Source organism: Alligator sinensis, unplaced genomic scaffold (genome assembly GCF_000455745.1).
Source record: "Alligator sinensis unplaced genomic scaffold, ASM45574v1 scaffold748_1, whole genome shotgun sequence".
Classification (NCBI taxonomy): domain Eukaryota; kingdom Metazoa; phylum Chordata; order Crocodylia; family Alligatoridae; genus Alligator; species Alligator sinensis.
The window spans coordinates 581,840-601,597 of record NW_005842455.1 but is presented as its reverse complement, the minus strand read 5'-3'; the positions used below and the strand labels follow the sequence as shown (position 1 = coordinate 601,597).

The following is a 19,758-nucleotide window of genomic DNA, read 5'->3' as shown; positions in this document are numbered from 1 at the left end:
TCATTCTTGCAATGCCTAATACAGCAGGTGAAGTGGGGCTCGAAGGAAGGAGAGTATACCCAAGCCATACCAGTGTTACAGCACTTTCCTGGCATCTCAACAGCTTCTTGAGCACTTTTACATGTGCTGGGGGGGTGCCTCTGCATCTCCGGTATCAGCATCTCCATGCTTAAAAATGGCAACAGGGACTCTTGAACTAAAGTTCGTTCAGCAAGCTTTACTTCAAACACCCCCACTGCCATTTTAAGCGTGGGGACTCTGATACACGAGACACAGGAGGCTGCTGGAGTGCAGCAGTTGCCATGCTGGAAATCCAGCACATTGGAGCAGCCTCTGTGCTCATATACAAAAGCCCCTTATGTCCAGGTCCTTCATAATGAAATAAACTAGAAGCGAGGCTGAGGGGTGTTCATAGATGTTAGGGTGGGAAGGGACCTCAATAGATCGAGTCCGACCCCCTGCATAGGCAGGAAAGAGTGCTGGGTCTAGATGACCCCAGCTAGATGCCTATCTAACCTCCTCTTGAAGACCCCCAGGGTAGGGGAGAGCACCACCTCCCTTGGGAGCCCGTTCCAGACCTTGGCCACTCTGTGAAGTTCTTCCTAATGTCTAGTCTAAATCTGCTCTCTGCTAGCTTGTGGCCATTATTTCTTGTAACCCCCGGGGGCGCCTTGGTGAATAAAACCTCACCAATTCCCTTCTGTGCCCCCGTGATGAACTTATAGGCAGCCACAAGGTCGCCTCTCAACCTTCTCTTGCGGAGGCTGAAAAGGTCCAGGTTCTTTAGTCTCTCCTTGTAGGGCTTGGCCTACAAGGAGGCCATATGAGTGGCCCTCATATACTTAACCATACGAGTGGCCCTTCTCTGGACCCTCTCCAGGTTATCCGCATCCCTCTTGAAGTGCGGCGCCCAGAATTGCACGCAGTACTCCAACTGCGGTCTGACCAGTGCCCGATAGAGGGGAAGTATCACCTCCTTGGATCTATTCGTCATGCATCTGCTGATGCACGATAAAGTGCCATTAGCTTTTCTGATGCTGTTCATGGTGGCCTCTGCTACCACCTCCAAAATGATGCCAGTATGCTCATTTTTTGCTGCTCTGTCCTCCCCCTCACTTTTTTTTAATTGATTTTTCTTCTTAAACTTGCCAGCTCACTACACCTTTGTGTGGCAGTCTTTATTTTTACCCATTTTACAGGTGGGTCAGCTGAGGCACAGGAGGATGGGTAGCTGAGGGCTGTCAAAGAAACCTGAAAGAATTAGGTGGTCAAGTCCCATGGCAATGCAGGGAAATTTGGGCAGCTAACTTTTTGTTCACTGCTGAAAATCCCAGTTGAATTTACTTGCCCAGCCTCCTACCCAATGAATCATTGGTCAAGACAGAAACATTACCATATCTTTTGCATTGCAAGATTTTCATTGCATATCATTTGCATTGCAAGTGATTTTCAGAGAGAGAAAATGCTGTCCCTGCCTTAAGGAACTTCTATGAGATGTTGAAACAAGATGTAAAAAGTATGTGAGGAAAACACTAGAGGATGAGTAGATAGTTGTTGAGGGCATTGGTCCAGGATCCTTAAGGCTCCACCTGAATTGCCCTTCATTTCCATTCTCCCTTTCTGTATGTACTCTTGTATATATGAATACAGACCTGCTCAGCTATTACCGTATTTACTCAAATATAAGATGAGGTTTTTCCCCCAAACAGCATGGGGGGGAAAGCCCCCTCGCCTTTTATTCATGTAATGAAGGTGCAGGCAGGAAGCAGGCAGCTTCTGTAGCTCAGACCCACAGCAGCCCTCCCCACTTCCCTTATATAGCTTCTGCACGCCCCCTTCCTTCCCTCTTACGGTCAGGCTCAACTCTGCTTCAGCTTGGGCTGGGGTCTTCCTCCCCCTGCATTTTCCCTCCCCAAGCACATGGAAACTCCTTCCCCTGCCCAGCCAGTCAGCAGTGCCAACACTGGTTCATGGCCAAGCAAGGGCTGACCTTCCATGTGCTGTACTGGGAGCAGCCTGAGCAGTGTCTGACAGCAAGGCAGGAGTGCGGGGGAAGAGTCAGAAACTGCAGGCAGTGGGGGAGGAAGGGACAGAGACTGGAGAGTTGGGTAGAAAGAGAACGACTAGGGGAATTGGAAGGGGGAAATGGCAGAGACTGAAGGGAGCAGTTGGGGAAGAGGCAGAGTTTGGAGGAGTTGGAGAGAAAAGCAGTGACTGGGGGAGCAAGGGGAAAAGGCAGAGACTGGGTGAAGTTTGGGGGGCATGGGGTGCAGGTGGCAGGGGGGCAGGAAGGTTGCAGGGGAAAGAAGTGAGTGGGGCAGAGGGCAAGGGGGGCCACCTGACCTCCCCCCAGCACAGCCACTGCTTTCCCTGATGTAGCAGTTGGGGTTGGGGGACTCAAGACACCCCCCCCTCCCCCCCCAGCATGCAGAGTCTATACCTGGAAAGTTATTACATTTTTATAAAATGTCCATATATAGAATCTAATTATGTATTTGAGTAAATAAGGTAAAAGGGGAGGATGGGGGTTATTTACATCTCGTGAAAGAAGTGTGGTTGGAGGGGACAGTAGACACAACATGATGCAGGGCTGGTGGGTGGGGTTAGGGTGGATTTCCACGTTTTAGATATGCAGAACACCGGATTAATCTGTCTACCTGGGTTTCTCTGCCACCTTTGCACTTGAACACAGTTTAAGTTTGGAAGTAAGCCAGCCACACCACAGTAACAGGAGCTTTCAGCTCCGGGCATCTGCTGCCTTGTCCAGTTCTCATCAGGAAGCATCTGAGTAAATGGAGCCGCCTGTTTTGGAGCCATTGTAGCTATTGTCAGCTCCCTACAGATTACTGTTAATACCTCACCTCACACCAGCCCTTTCCTTCCTCACTGCATACCTGAGACCTGGGCCCCAAGACTACACAAGAATTTTAGGCCCTCTTGGGTACAGCAGCCAAAGGACAGGTCTGTACTGTGGTATTGACCACTGATCTGCTAAAGCTATTGCCATTTTGCACAGTTCAAAGAGCAGTCCTGTTTGGACACTTGGTTGACTTTTCCTTTTTTATAATGCTTTAAACAGCAGTATGTGTTTAGCAGTTATTTGTTTAAGCGTTCTCTGTGGTATTTGAAAAGTCTCTCTAAAGAGGACTTCTGTTTCCCAAGGAAGAGAGAAGAGAGGTGGACATGGGCGGGTGGGAGGTGGAAGAGACTGGTGTAAGCGGGGCAGGGTCATTCCATCTAAGCTGGCATGCAGATAAGTCTGGGTATCATTCAAGAGAGACTGAACTGTGCATGGATCTGCCAGGGCTCCTTCACACCTGGCATTAAATCAGCAAAAAGTCTTCCACCTTCTGTTGCTGGGAGTTATGCTCTTTAGAGCTCAGTTCGACAGTTGTTATTGCAATTTTGTGGTGCTCTTTTGATTTACAGCTGTTTTTACGACCATTGAGACAGCCACAAATCGAGGAAATCTCATAAAACAGAGAGTAAACGTCTCCTTCACAGCACAGGCAGAGTTTTGGCATCCGTGCTTATTCCATAGAGCAGGATGTGTAAACAATATTGTGTCCCCTGAGCGGCTGATATCAGTACAGTTAAGTGGTAACAGCTTGAAAAATGCATTTCTCGTATATTAGCGGTAAAACTTGAAATGGGCCCCCAGGCTAAAGTAAATTGGTGACATTTTGCAGCAGAAGGGGGAAAAAAATAAGGGCAGGAATTGGAAATGCAGAGCCCCAGCTTTGAAAGCAATGGGATTGGAGCCAAAGTCGGATTTATCTGCATTATTACAGTACAGAAATAAATGGATTCACCACACTTATTGCAAAGCATATCTAATTGGAGAAGACAGATTATATGTCTGCTTTAAAGGATGGAGGGGCCCTGTTATCACTCTTTACACATAAGATGAGGTCACAAAAATGCCGTATTTTTATCCACGTGTCACAGGGACCAAACCTGAGTTCCTGTTAAATGGCACCTGGGGAAGAAGTGCTTAGTCTAAGCCTCTGTCCTTCCTTGCACCCTTAGGCACATTGTAATTCCCTCAGCCACGTATTGCTGTTGCAGTACACTGGTGATGTTCTCCTAGTAATCAAAGGGGTTAGTAGTACCACTGATGCAATGCCTTTTCTCTCACAAAACAATAATTCATTTTTCTGATAACTCAAAGAAGTGCATAAGTATATAACCCAAACTACAGATGCAGAAACCAAAGCAGAGATCTTGCATGGCTTGGCCAGGGTCATGAGCAGTCCTGGAGTTCTTGACCCCTAGCCCCATCTCCTTCTTGATCTTCCTTGAGGAAGGTAAGAAATGGAGCACAACCCATGGTTTAAGTAGGGAGGGAGGTATATTACACACTCATGCCTTTTTGACAGAGTTTCTAATCTCTTCCATCTGTTCTAGTCTGCTCCACCCGGGTATCACCCAAGTGCCTCTAAGTAAGCCATTGGCTCAAGGCTATTTGTAGGTTTGAATATTTAGGACAGCAGAAACTTCAAGTGATAGAAACTCAGTGATGTAGGTACAAGGAGACAACGGGTCTGCTTATGGGTATGCAGAAAAGATAAGGGTGTATAGGCATCAGATGAATACAGGAGAGGCTTTTCTGGTCTCCATGTTTGGGGTTTAAAACACTTGTTTTATTTACATTGCAAACATTTTATGGTGGGTTCATATAGAGATACGGCTATCAGCTTGGGGTGACTAGATGCAGTAGCATTGTGTGGCTTGTTAGTTTAATTACTCAAGGGTCTGCCAAATGCCAATCATGGTGGTCCAGCCTTATTGACATCCATTTTCCTTTCCAGCTTGTGAAGAGGGGCTATGGGAGGTCCTCACACACCTGACTGCTTCTTACTGCAAAGTTGAGCTGCCTGGGAGGGAGAGCTCTCAAACAGGGGAGCTGGCTTCCTTTTCTGGCTTAATAGTTATAGTCCATTTTCCCCATTGCACATTAACTTGGGTTCCTACAACGGTCTTGTGACTGGTTAAGAAATGAGCTTTCATGTGGTGTGAAGAAGCTGAGAAAATAGCTCATGCCAATTTTTCTTTTTTTATAGACATCACTGCAATTTGCTTTTCTCATTTCTGCTGTGTTTTGTTTTGTGTTCTCATGTGTTGCTTTGGAAAGAATTCTCGTTGGGGTTCAGTATGGCCTTGAGGCCTCTGTGCCCCATTGTTGCAGCACCTCGGAGCAGGATAAAGATGAGAGGGTTATTTTGAAAATCTTCTACTGTGTCAGCTTCCTGATATACTTTTTTTTAATTATTATTATTTTTTCATGAGCCTGACCCATGAGTGTCAATGGGCATGTAGGGAGGGCACTGCCAGTAACTGTCATGTAACAAAGATGAGGACCTTCGATCGGAAGCTAGTTAGCATAGGCAAATCTGCTACTGCTCCCCAAGCTCTATCAGGGCACAACAGACAGGGTGCACTCAATACAGGCCACTGAGCCATCCATGTTGTAATAAGAATCTCTCCTATCCACAGGTTTGGTGGGTTTGGGAATTACCCAGTAAACTTCCTAGCTAGGAACAGTTTGTAGTTACTGAGTTGAAAAGAAGAGAAATTACATGTGCAGCAAGCCAACTTGTATGACCCCTACGCCTGCAGTTGCTGCCCCGTCTTAATGGTTAGCAAGCCCAGAACCCAGAAAGGAAACTCTGCGTCTTCATTCCAGCCTGCTAGTCGCTCGTGTATAAAGCTGTGTCCATTGGGTTCTGCAGTCAGGTTGGGATATAGGTTCCTGTGCAGTTTGTCTGAGCAGGCTGTTGAGGTATCCATGTGTGAGAACCAGGACCCTGGATTTTAATTTTAGGGATGAGTCTGAATGTTGCTGCTGGCCTGTAATCTCCAAAATAGACTACATTTAAAACAAAAATTGTGAACATCCCCAGTATAGGGAAGGTTTCACTGTGGATCTGATCTCTGCAGCTCAGGCCTGTCTCTTTAATAAGAAACTGCTGATCTAGCCAAAGGAAAATACAACGCTATGTCTTCCTTTAAAGGACTGGCATTCTCCACTCGTGATGGCTTGTCTGAGATGGGCTCTCAGTTGACATAAAACCTACCCAGCATGCAACAGCACTGAGTGAAGTAAGGAACATTTTTTAAAACCAAACTCATTTTTTTCCCCACACAAGCAAGCTCTCTTGAAAGGCCCCTTCCTTCCCTTGGCTTGAACAGCTGTGAAAGGAGTGGACCTGAGAGAGAACGGCACTTTTGTGCAGCACAGTTATGTGTTTAACATAATAAATGTTTATTGTCCTCTGGAGCAAAGGAGCAATAGGCTAAATTATAGCCTGGGGAAGGAAAGCTAGAATCATGAGGTATAGGCTGTTAATTATCTTTTTTTAGCTGTCATAATGTACAGGCCCCCAACCCCCCCAGCCCATCCCCTCCACTAATCCATTACCTCCACCATCAGTATCTCTGAAATATCTGCTTCCCTTCCTAGTGCATTCTACTTCTCTTCATCCTCCTGCTCTTTCATTTGTAAGGCATCTCTGGCCTCCTGAGAGATTTGTGACTTCTCTCCCAGCAGCCGCTTAACGTGATAAAGGCCCTCAGACTGCCTCTCTCTGATTAATCAGCCCTTGTGCAGCCTCGATAGGGTGTTAATTTGTAAACTCGGTGGACAGGCAGCCGTGATAAGCCTCAACAGCTGCTGTACGTCTGCCATGGGGGATGGGCAGATAAGGCTTCAGCCTGGGATGCAGCCAAGAAATATTTTGGAGCAGTGAATTAGAAACAACAACAAAAAAAGTCTTCTGTGTGGCAGCTCCTTTCAGCGGGTTGGGGGATAAGGCAGCAAGTTTCAATGGCAGTGGACAAGAACCTTTCTCTCTCTGAATTCTGTGACCTCCCAAGCCAGAATAAGTCCGATCAGTATCACATGTAGACGAGCAGAAAAAGACAGTGGGAGGTTCTGCAAAAAGTGTGTATCTATGCACTGGGAACCTGGCTAGCACAAACTTTTTTTAGACCTAGCACACATTCCACTAAATAAATTTCACTGCAATTAGCCTGATTCTTTAGCTAGCATTGGTGCAACCTCAGTGTGGAGCTATTTAGCAGGAGATGTAACTTGAACAAAGTGGCAGAATGCAAAGGTAATGCAGACTATTTTGGTGAGCACTTGAGCAGGTAATTTGGTGCGTTTCTGAAATATAAGGGATGTGTGCATGAGTGCGTATGTGAAATGCCATATGGCCTGGGGGATATATACAGCATCTAATGCAGAATGTCAAGATAACGTTTCCTATTGCTTACTCCTGAAAGCCACATAGTTCAGAGCCATTCAGTAGTTCAGCGTTCTTGGAGAAAACGAGGCAAGATCCTTCTGCTCCATGAGCTCTAGTGGAGAGCATCATAGAGATGAAAAGTGTTTACTCTGCTTATCTAATTCACAGGGTGTTTGAAGGCAGATGTTTTACCGTATTTTAATTTTCTTTTTTCTTCTTAATGACATTTTCCTTGAGAGAATTTATTTAATTTATATCAACTCCTTGCTTCGGTTGAATCCTAATCATTCAACCACTGTTAACCTCACTAATAATACTCCTGTTATATGAGGACCAAAGACAACACGTGACAGCACAAAATCTGTTCCTTCATTGTCTGCCAGTGCAGCTTGTTTCTTGGTGCCTTTTTGAATTGCAGTGATTCTCAAACAGTCTCTCTTAGATGGAAGCGGAAGCCTTACAAAACCCGCCTGTTCCCTGAAATGTCATTTACAGCAGTTTGCATTGGAGAAGATTCCAGATGGGACTTGGGTGACCCATAATTGGCTTAAAGAGAAAATAAAATGAAGGTTGCCCTGCTGGTACAGAGATGGCAGGAGCTGGAGAAATGAATTGCTTGGCAGTGCAGGCCTGGCCCCTCTCACTCTCCCTCCCACCCTGCTCTCTCCCTCGATTGCCAAGTCCTGTCTGGCAGGCCATTACAGTGATAAATGCAGGTAGCTGGCAAGGACCACAGTTGAGTTTGTTCTAGTATGCCAAGTCTTGCTTGGCATTCCCAGTTGGTGCCAACATTTGCACTCTTACTCAGTTTGACAGAAACCGGGACATGAGGTGTGAATTTATATCCACATCCTTCCAGGAGAGAGTGGGGATAATGAAATGCCAAGCCAGCCCTGGGAGCAGCCGAGTAATTTGGTGGCTACCAAACAACAGTCTGCCACCTGTCATTTGCAGTGTATTCCCTACTCGTCCCCCATCACTCTTCTCCACGAAACAGCCTTTGAATTATAAGAAGTCTGAGGTAGTTCTGCAAAGAGCAGTTTCCATTCCATTTGACTTAACACAGCTAAAATCTGTATCCCAGCCAAATAGATAGTCTGGCTGGATGATTTCAATCTGTAATGGCAATAATACATGCCAGTGAAGTAGAACGTTGTACAGCGTTCCCAACCTTTCCGTGTCATAGACAAGCTTCCCCCTCTGTTTTGTAAGGAAAGCTAGAACAATAATCAGCTATGCTGTTACCTAGTCAGTGTCAGAGGTAATGGGAAAAAAATGTAGAAATTGAAAATATAGGTGGAGTATCAGAAAAGCCTGTCTGTCAAGAAAGGGAATAGTCTTGCAGGATGAGAGAGCTCCATTGTGTGAGATGTTTAAAGGGAGGTGAGACAAAGCTCTGAGGGAAAATAGTTTTGCTCCCTGGGGGATGGGTGGATTAGTTGACTTGAACATTAGGAGTCTTTTCCATCTCTAAGCCAAGAGAAGTGACCCAGCCTGACAAATGGGAAGTCCAGAAAACTCTCCATTTCTTATAATTCATAGATGAAAATTGCCCAGAGACAAAGCTGGTGTTCCTCGCCACCAGAAGGAAAATAAGAGAGTCCAAAGAAAAGCCTAGTTCAGTCTTGCCCTTCATCAGAATTTAAAATAGTTTCTGACTAGCAGCTGGAGAAGGAGAAGCAGCCTCTGTTTCCCTTCCTGGGCTTCCAGATTTTCTGCTGATTATCTGGTGCACATTTGATGAGGAAGCTCTGAAACCCAGTAGACAGTACATTATGATAAAGAAAATATCAGGGCTGGTTGGAACAGAAAACAGCCAGCAGTGTAAAATTGTGACAAGCTCCAGCAGTGTGTTCAGAGGAGAGGTGCTCTCTGTGAGGAGACAGAGATGGGAGAGAAATATAATTTTATTTAAAATAGCTGAAACGACACAGACATGGCTGCATTTAATAAAGACAGCTGGAAATGTGTCTGTCTTGTCAGGGACTCTTGAGAACAGCTGAGGGGGTGGAGGGGCTTTCACAGCTGTATGGCCCATGTTGCTGAAGCCTCATGAACTTCCTGACCTTCTCCTCTTGTTTTTTCTTTTTAAATACATTTATTTATTTACTTATTTGGAGCTCAGTTGAGGAGAAGAGAGTTCAGGCTTTTCCTCTGGGAGGCAGCAACTGCTTGGAGGAAGATGAATCACAAAGCATGGCTAATGGAGGGAATAGGAAAGGGAAACTGGGCTCAAGGGAGTGCAGAATTGGGGGAGGGAAGGCAAGAGGAGTTAGCCTGCGCCCTGCGGCTCTGATAACAGATGGGCTTGTAGGTCCAGCCTCCTGCTGCTTCCAAACCATCAGGTCAGCATGGAAAGAAAGACACATCTGTAGAACGGAGCCAGCAGATCCAAGTGGCCTGCTTTAGAAACATGAGGCCTGTTAAATCAAGAATAATCCGATATACCCCAAAATGATTGTGAAAGGGTGGGGAAAATGCTCTGGATTCAAAATGATGATTGCTTACTCTTTTAAGTCCCTAGGCTTATTGCCATGATACCAAGGTGAAACAATAGCTGTTAAGCATAGGGCATACAGAAAAATAGCAGGCCCAGCTCCCCATTGCTTTGGACCTCATGCAGCTGTGTACATGGGTGCAAACTGTGTGTAGTCCTGCTGTACCCAGGTGGTCTTTTTAAATGCATTTCTCACAAATGTAAATGACTACACAAAATGCAGCGCAGCACTAAACTGGGCCCCACATCTTGTGCTTTCAGGCTCCGTGCCTGCTAACTTAGCACCATTCAGGGAACAGCAAGTTAACACTTGGAGCAAGGGTGCCTAGACAAAGAAACTAAGTACAAGAAAAGCCAACTTCAAATTGTGGGGCTATTGCATGCTCAAGCAAAAGAGGGGGGGGCAGGACAAGCTGTAAAATGCCCTTTTCAGGACAAGGATGTTATTGTGTGTGTCACTTGTGTCAGTTCCCTTTATCTGACATTTGGGTACTATCAATTCCAAAAAGTTCCTCGTTACTAGCAAAGCCTCTGTTAAGGGGGCTGGACTCGATGATCTTCCGAGGTCCCTTCCAGCCCTGACGTCTATGAAATCTATGAAGTAACCCTCTTCACCCGAGGTGCCCAGTACCTCTCAGTTCTCACAGATATAGCCTTTAATGAAAGGTCAAATCTGTACTGGAAACCGTTAGGAGGCTTTAAGTTTCTTCTTCTGGTGACTTCAGGCAGTTTCTTTAGCAAGTAGTTGTGTATTGAGGGTAGTTCTGAATGTAGATTTCACCATAGTATGACAGCTACAGCACAAAAGTATTCAGATTGTATTTAAAAGAGAGTAACTCTAGGACTAGCGCTAGAATAAACATAACCTTGCCTTGGGTGCAGGCAGCACGGTTTTCAGAAGTGCTTCTCACTAGCAACTGGAGAGAGGTGCCCAATAGCAGCTGCTGGATACTGAACCTTCTTGAAAATCTAGTGCATAAGTGACATGCAAAGGTTGCATGGGGACAGTGTCTTCGCAGACATTGGCTGAGCTAAGAGTGAAATAGAGGGAGAGTTTCTGGATATCTCTTTCCTCTCGCTCAATCTGTGAGCGCAGCAGGGTCGTATTCCCTCTTTGACAATTAATGAGCTTTGTCCCCACCAACGCTGACTTTTTTTCTAGATTTCAAGAGAAGGTGGTTCACTTGTTTTTCACCTCAACCTGTTTCTCCAGCAATGATGTGTAAAATGATTGATTTGACATTCTTGCTCTTTTTTTTTTCTAGCTTTTTCCTGTTTATTTTTTGTTGTCTTAATTGCACAGAAATTTCCAGCAGAAACTAGTGCTGCTTTTAAAAGAAGAAAGGGTTCCCAACTGTTATGAGCTCTTCAGATGTAGCACATCTCTGCCAAAAACGTGTCATGGTGTCCATAGCCTGCCATGTTTCTTTGGGACACACCACTGTGCTTGATGCTTCCTTGCCTTTTGGGTGGTTTAAAGGAATTCCAGGCTGTTCTTGCACCATTCCTTGTATGCTGGTTTCTACTGTCCGAAGAAAAACTAGTCAGTCTGCTCCTGACACCGAAAAGAGGAGTCTGGTATTAGCCACAAAAAGGGACTTCCAGAATCACCTGACAGCTAGCATAGCATTAGCCACTTAAATATGATGAAATTTGCCCTCAGGCAGGCCTTACAGAAGCCTGAGCTCAGCAGTGGTTGATAAAATAAAGAGAAAAAGAGCGGGAGAAGAATGAAAATCAGTGAGCCATCCCAGGAACTGGCAACCCTCTATACATGTGTAGGTTTTCCCTGTAGGCTTCTCCAAATTTTGAAGCCCCAGGTGAAACTTACTTTCTCAGGAGTTTTCCAGTGCTTGTGGGGAGGGAGTCAGCAGGGTTGGTGATGCTGTAACAATATTTTTTCTTGGTATTAGCTTCTTGCTGCAAGGCAAAGGTAGGCAGCCTTGCAAAAACTAGGAAAGGTGAGTTTAGAACCCTATTTTTTCCCTCCGTCCCCTTCTCACAGGGGACTGAATTCATGGGCCTGAGGTCAGAGGAAAGGTTCAGTTCTTAATTTCAGCAGTCAGTATGTGTGTCCCTTTTCACCATGAGGTTTTGTTCCCTACCAGCCAAACATAAGAGCCTCCTCAGCAAGATGAAAGCCTCGTGATCAGCGGCTTGAAGAATTGCTATAGGAAGTGTGTGCTACAGAAATCTGGACTCGGGACCTGGTGTGTTGTCTAGGAGGCTTGGTGGAGATTGATATGGCTTCTGTTTTCAGTGAGAAGGAGCTGTTTATTCCCTCTTAACAATTTTATAGGCTGGGGGAAAATAGAGAATCAGTGACTACTGGGAGGCCTGATGTGTAGTTTTATGATGTTGTCTTTGTCAAATAGCATTGTTCTTTGTCATACATAATCCTTAAATTATTAATCTGTAAAAGGGCTACACCTTTCAGCTGTCCTTTGTTAGCAGAAATCAGGATAAATGAGGCATGGATTTTATTATCCCTCAGTATTTGTCTTCATTTATGATTTCCACCTTAGAGTTTTAAAGCAAAAGCTGCTTTGGTTTAGGTTTCTCTCGGAAACTGAACGCCCAAACCACTGGGTATTCTGTTTGCTTTGAGTTTGTTTTATGCAAGGAGTGGGAAACAGAGCACTGTTTCCAAAGTGACTGTTTCCACTGTCTCCAAAGGGAGAGGGGTAAAAATGTGGATTTTGCATATCGTATTTTCAACCCAGTTTTAAATCCAGCCACAGGGTTGAATGACCATTTTTCCCTCTTGATGCTGGGGAAGTAGGAGGAGGGTAGAGGAGAAAAGGGAAATAAAACCAAAATTGGGGCAGTTGTTGGTACAGATCTACAGGTTCCCTTCAAAGCAGGCTGGAAAGATCTTAACACATTTATGTGGTTCAGAAGCCTCTGACCGCCATACAGACCCTTTTCTATGCTGTGAGATTGCATGCGTGGGGTAGGAAGGGGCGTTTTGTTTTTGTTTTTGGGGGGATATATGGGTGGAGAAAAAGCCTGCAAGGCTTAAAAAAATACAAAACTCTTGCACAAAGAGGAGAAGGAAGGTCTTACCAAGAAAATTGCTTTACTACAGTCCTCTGGCTCTGCTGCATTCTGTGTAGATGAAAGAGAGTTAGACAGGGGAAGGAGACAAGCACCAAATGCACAAGCAAGACTAGAAGTGTCTCCAATCTATAGGCTTCAGGCTGAGAGCGTCTGCCTGTATCATCCAGCGATGCGAAAAAATCTGGTAAGCAGTAAAAGACTTCAGGGGTACACAAATCATTCTGCTCGGAGATTATGCTTCAGGTGGGGAGCAAGGGGGGGCAGTAAGAGGAAGAAAGGAAATCCCTTAGCTTCATGCTCCTAAGCCAAACTAATGAACATGAATTTCTGGATGGTTTGAACAACCCCTGGAAGGGGCTGCAACTGGCAGGGTTGCTCATAGGGGAGACAACCCCTGGAAGGGGCTGCAACTGGCAGGGGTGCTCATAGGGGCTGAATTCCATCCCCCTACGCCCTCCTGCAAAACATATGCAAAAAAATTGCTTGGAACAGCAGAAAATGTGGGAGGGGAATTGCTTTGGCATAGCTTTGGTTTGCTGGACTTCCGCAGTTATTAGTGGGCTTGCTCAGGTTCATAGATTTGTGTGCATGTTCTTTAAAGAGTGAGCGATGGACTTCCATGATGGATTCAGATCCTGTCTCCCCTGAAATTCCCCCCTGACTCTGCAGCAACTTCTGAAATATGCTGTAGCACAGGCATTTAGTGTTTCAGAAACAGCACTTGCGCCAAAGCAGTTCAGACCTGGAGTTAAAGATCATCATAAAAGTGAGCAAAGTTACTGTAAACACAGGGTGTGAAGGTTTATGTCTAAGCTGTGGCTCTGAGGTTGAAAATTGTTCTGTAAATGCTGTGACTGTTAAAACTAGTTGCAGTTCTGGTGTTTTTGCTGCTGATTTTTTTTTTTCCCTCACTGTCTATGGGGGTTTTTTAAACCTCTTTTTCAAGTAGGATTTTTTTTTGCTTGTTCCCCTCAAATGTTGTTTTAACACTTTAAACTCTGTCAGTGAAGCCTGTAGCTGAGGATTTGGTATCTCCCCATGACACTGTGAGCCTGCATTATTATACTTTTGCTGAATTGCATAGAAAGGAGTGAACCTTCCAGTTCACATGGGGACCTGAAGGCCAAGATTCCTATGTCTGCTGCTGCATTGCTTTCTGCCATTTGCCTTCTTTGTTTTGTGGTTCCTCGATCTATAAAATGGGATTATTTTATTTGCTCCCTGCTGGTGAGGTGTAATGTCAGTGAAATACTTTGAGGCCAGATCTTACGTTATTTTTGTTCATTTTAGAGATGTCTCTGAGCTACAATATTTCAGCCAACCTGAGGTTCAGAGCCAGGGTTAGTTTGTATCCATTCCTCCTGTCTGTGGTGAATGTCTTCTGACAGTCTATGGAAAAATGTCTTGCCAGTACATCATAAATTCAGAGCTAGCTATAAACCATTTTATACTGCTGGCATTGCTGTGTTACATTGTAGCAGTAAATACTAGCCAGAGCCAAGGAGTGGATTCTGCCCTGATCTTCATCCATGCAGTAAAGATGACACAAGTGTAATTCAAGGCAGCATTTGGCCCAGTACCTCCCAAAGGTTTTACAATCTTCTTGACAGAGGACTGTGTAATAACCATACAAGCCAGAACTGAGCTGAGCACTTCACGGCAGGCTCTACTTAGGATTTCCTTACTTATTATGTGAGTTTATGCCTCAATCTCAACCCTGCTTCATGTTAGTTCCTTCTCTTATTTAAAAAATGTAAACATTCGATGAGATCTCTGGAGCTTGTAACTTTGGGTTCCTTAGAAATAACACTGGTGGGGATGATTCTTCCTTGCTTATTATGAGGTCTGATACAGACTTTGTTACATTTTTCCAGTGATTGTTTTTCTTTTTGAATAGCTGTCTAAGATAGGTAGCAGTGTAATACAATTCATAGGACAGTTTATCATGCAAACCTCCCAAGGCACCTTAGAATAAAATCAATAAAATCAAAAAGAAAATCAACTTACTTCAGCCATGAGTTGAATTATTATTTTTTTAAAGCAAAGCTAGAGGATGAGGGCTTATATTTAATTTCTTCTCCTCTTCAGCTTTATTCTCTACCCCATTTTTATTCATGCAGCAGTCAGATGCAACATTTTGTAAGATAGTCTCCATTATTTCTCGATATCGGTAATGTGTTACTAATACCCAGTTACCCAAATACTAGCTTGTCATTCTGTAGGGACTCTTGACTAACCAGATAATAGGCAGCTAGTAAATCTCTTTCTCTCTGTCTCTCTCTTTCTCTCTGTGTCTCATTATCTTCATGGCTGTAGCCCAGTGACCCTGATTATCATGAAGCTATCTACAAGGCTTAGGTTAATTGGATTTCTCAACTACTTCCCAGAGCTGAGAGAAGCACAAGTTACAGTATGATGTTCAAATGGCATACCACAACCCAGTGTACAAGCAGACAGGCCCTATATTGCTTTATGTTATAATAACATGCTAAGTGCACAGCAGCAAGTGTCTATGATTTGGAATAACGTCTTCTGTCTGCTCTGATGCACATAAGTGCAACCTGCACTGTCATGAAACAAATCACCCTTTGCATATTCAGCAAGAAATGAGGTGTATTTTTCAATGAGAGAGACTTTAATATGCTGTTGCTTCAGTCTGGTAGCTGTTTCATTTGTATTTTTATATGCAAAATCATGGATAAAATAACTTGTGTGTTGCCTGGCTGCCTAAATAAAAGAGCCAGGAGGATGTGCTTGAGTGAGAAGAGGACAGTACATGTATATGATTCTCCCCCCCACACCTCCTGTTCCAGATGCCTGTTTAGTCTTCAGTGGCACAACATTGCACCCTCCAGGTGTGATGTGTAATTGCAGCTCCAGAAGCGTGCCTTGCTTTTTAACGACTGTGTTTCTGTTAGTGGACACTCCTCGGTCCTCTTTTAGAATCAGTAACCCTGTTTTTCTGTTCTGTTTTCCAGGCTTCAATAGGCTCTGAGAAGCTGTTCTCCCCTGCAGCAAATAAAGGTAGGTGATTTTGGAGAAACGATTCCTTTACCTTCTAGCAAGAACTCTTTAAGTGAATGAAACTGCTTAAAGCCCTCTGTGCAAAGAGGACTGCAATTTAACAGGAGCCCAAATGATGTTAATTTTACCATGCAGTATTGTTATAAAGAACAACCTCAGAGACTTGCAGTGATTAAGTTAATTTTCACAGCTGTATTGGATCACTGTGGAGCTGGACTTTTCCCTGCAAGGTAAAAGATTTGTAAAAAATGTCTTAATGGGGGGGATTACTGACAAGGCCAGGAACCTTAGCTATATAGTGCAAGTACCACTCTGCCTTAATACACACAAATCCTCATTTCCTTTAAATTAGAGAGTGTTTTTATGTATTTTCATTATTCTTCCAAGGGCTCACACACCTCTTTGCCCACCAAGGTGCAGAGCACTTATGTCTGTATGGCTCAGTTTTCCAAAGGGAGGTTGGAAGTTCTCAGCTTGTTGCAAGAGTCCAGCCCCTAGCTCCCATTATTAGTACTAATGAGAATTACCTGAGATGCACACTGGGTGTTGCTAAGAGACTAGGTCTGTTAAGATTTTCTCCAGGAAGAGTAGTAAGACATCTTCAAATGCACCAAGTCTTGCCTTTAGGATTCAGTCCATCTGTGAAACAAGCATGGGTGTCTCGTGCCTCCCGAGTCGGGGTGGGGGCACAAGATCACCGACCGGGAGGTGGTCCCCAGCGGCTAATCGCTGAGCCCAGAACCACCAGTGGCAAAATCAGAAGTGCACTTCTGGTTTTGCAGTTGGCACTTCTGGGGGTGCACGGTCAATCTCAGGGGGTACACATGCACCTGCATGCACCCCCTACACATTGCCAATGGAAGCAAGCCTACTCTGGCTTGTTGCTCAGCTTCCTAGGAATAATTTCCCTCAGCTGAACACAGTGGACAAAAATATTTAAGGAACGGCCTGGTAGAAAAGACTGAGTGTGATTGTAAGTATTGTACCCTGAATGGTTTCATTCTCTCATGGAAAGAGACTGACATTCAGACATTGTGGGTTCATCTACATGTGCAATTAATGCACCTGAATTTTCTTCACAGAAAATTCAGGCTCATTAAAGTGCTCTTGGGTGCACGTTTACATGAACTCTGCTCCCCTGGGTGCCAGCCCCGGGGGAGGCATGGGAGCTGGTCTCAATCTCCACATGGCTGGGAGACCTGTACCTGCTTAGTGGTGACACTGCCTGCCAGCCACAGGATTGGGAAGGTCCCGATTCCCCACATGGCCAGTAGAGCCATCCCTGCTTAGCAAGGACTCTGCCTACCAGCTGTGTGGGGATCCTGATCGCCTGCAGGTGCTTGGCAGGGACAGTTCTCCCAGCCATGTGGGGGTCGGGTCCTAACCCAATCTCCACATGGCTTGTATGCAGCAGTCCCAGCTGCCAGTACACCTCCCCACTGCATCGGGGTTTAGCCAGGCAGCCAGTGGGCCCCCTGCTGCCTGGGCTGACCAGGAGCAGATTGCTCCCAGTTAGCATCTACATGTGCATTACTGTGCACTAACTAATGCACTGTTAATTTAGTACCTGTATTTCCTGGTACTAGCAAATGGCACATTAGCCTAATTTACTGCACTGTAAGCCCTGTGCATGTATAGATGATGATGGTTTACTACACGTTAGATTAGTCTAATGTGCAGTAAAGCATCTTGTGTAGACACTCCCTGGGTGCTTTACCAGTGAGTGTAGGTGTTCTGCAGTGTTTCCTGTATTAAGCTACAGAATCTAAAATATTTCAGAGTAATAAAGAACACAAGCTATACCCACATGCCCTGAAAGGAATAAATTGGGCACGTTAATAGGAAATGATGACATGAGGAGGCTGTTTCAAGACAACCAGGAGTGGGGCTTGCTTACCTCACTACTATATAGGGACAAGAGCTAGCAAGAAAAGTTTTTGTATATCTCTTAAACCAAATCAAGGCATAGTTTATAGCTGATATCTTGCAGTGCTGTAAATGCTAGGAATTGTCCTTCATTCCAAGACCTGCAACCTTTCAGAAGTAAATGTGGAAACTGATGATAAGACTGTAACTTTATTGTATTTGCAAGTATTTTCACAAAATTGCATGACTTAAAGGAAAAATATGCATAGGGATGGCAGTGGGGGAACTATTTCTCTTCTTTCTACCTCACTGAACATCAAATGTGTCAAACCTCAGCAAACCCAAATCTCGCACAGCATTGCCTCAACAAAACAAAGACCCCCGTGGTCCTAGGAGTGTGGCGTGTTAATGGAGTTTTAGCAGCATTTAAGTTTTAGCATCTTTGTTAGCTCTTGCTGCTATTTGAAGTCAGCTTGGCTTTATTTCCTTTCACATCTCAGAGTGTTCAAATAGGTCTCCATTGTGAGCTTCAGTGTGCCAGCATCATTGTGCTTGCCAGTCTGAAGTTACCTACTCAGCGCTGCTTATGTCCCAGCAACTTATACCTATTCCTGTTGATAGACACACAAAAAGGCTTGGGGAAAGTTTTGATCCAGACCTAATTGTGTGGCACAAACTCCACATTAGCTTCTCTTTAGGTATTGGTAGATTCTTTTCTACCATGCAGGGTGAGGCATTAGACCATGAGCAGGCTGCTTCGGACAGTCCTCCTTCGGGTTGGCAGAGCATTTGTGTTGTAAGGTGGGAATGATTTGCATTGGCAGATCTTTGCCTAAAAATTAGAATAACACTAAATTTTGACTGTGGTCAGTGTTATCAGTCCTGCTGTGTGGTCACCAGAATTCAGCCTTATTATGTATATGCAAATTAAAGTTGTTATTACATGAAGAAGCCTTGATGACACCACAGCAGCAGAAGGAAAATGACCTTCAAGAAGTATGTTTCTGTTGAACAGTCTCCATTAATAAGATATTAGTATTTGCTATTGTTGGAGCAATCGTACTGTGCATAGTGGTGTCATGATAGAGGCAAGAGATTAGTTGTGTGTTCAGTTCCCTGACTTGCTCACAGAAACAGTGTGGCAGGGGTCCTTGCAGCTATCCCTACCTTGCCCTTTGAAAATCTGGCATGGAAACACTTCTTAAGGATTCCTAAATACGTCTCATCTCTCATGAGCAAAGAGTGCTCAGAATTCTGTATGGGTTAATCTGTTAGTTGGTGGGGTCTCTCTGTCTTATGCTGGCTCTTTTAGGTGACTTTTTTAGAATACACAATAGGTCGGACTCATTCCTGAGGAGACACTATTTATTTCCAGGAAGTTACACCAAAGATGCACTTCCCCCAGTAAATCGGTTGTTATCATTCTAGTTCATCAGCAGTTTGTTCACACTGTTAAGTATTAAGATGGGCAGACTCTCTCCAGTGCCTGAAGAAGGGTGCTTGTGCCTGAAAGCTTGCAAAGAACAATTTTTCCAACAATTTATTTGGTCTAATAAAAGATGTCACATTTGCCCAAAGAACCTTGTCTGCCTAGGTGCTTAGACCAACATGGCTACAACCAACAACCCTGAAAGATGGGCAGCTTTCACTCTTTTCATGTCTGGAGCAGCTGTAACGTAACTTTTGACTACAGTACAGTGCTCCACCAACAACAGGAGCTGAATCTTTTGTTTACTGCTCCCTGTATTACATTTATCTTCGCCGGTTTCCAACAGAAGGCCAGCACTGTGGTGCCCCTCCTTTTGACACAAGTTAATGTGCAACAGCAGATGTAGTACGTAGAAGTCAGCTTCCCTGGAACATTTGTTATTATGCAGGGGAGCGAGGTGTCTTGACCCAAAGTGACCTCAGTGGTCACAGCTGTGAAATAGACTGAATAGAATGCTTTGAGCATCTTAAAGAATGAGATTAAATCCCCACACAAGGAAATAATAATTAAAAATAAAAGCAGAGGGGCCCTAATCTGCTGCGTTGACAAATTGCCGTTTGTTGGCATACGAA

At 44.6% G+C, this 19,758-nt stretch overlaps 1 protein-coding gene across 1 annotated transcript in view; it reads left to right on the top strand.

The window, feature by feature from the left end:
• Positions 1–19,758, top strand: part of FBRSL1 (fibrosin like 1) — a 676,121-nt gene that overhangs the window by 589,116 nt on the left and 67,247 nt on the right. Inside the window, 1 exon segment of the mRNA XM_014523175.2 lies at positions 15,786–15,831. Within this exon segment, the coding sequence (XP_014378661.2) occupies positions 15,786–15,831 (46 nt within the window).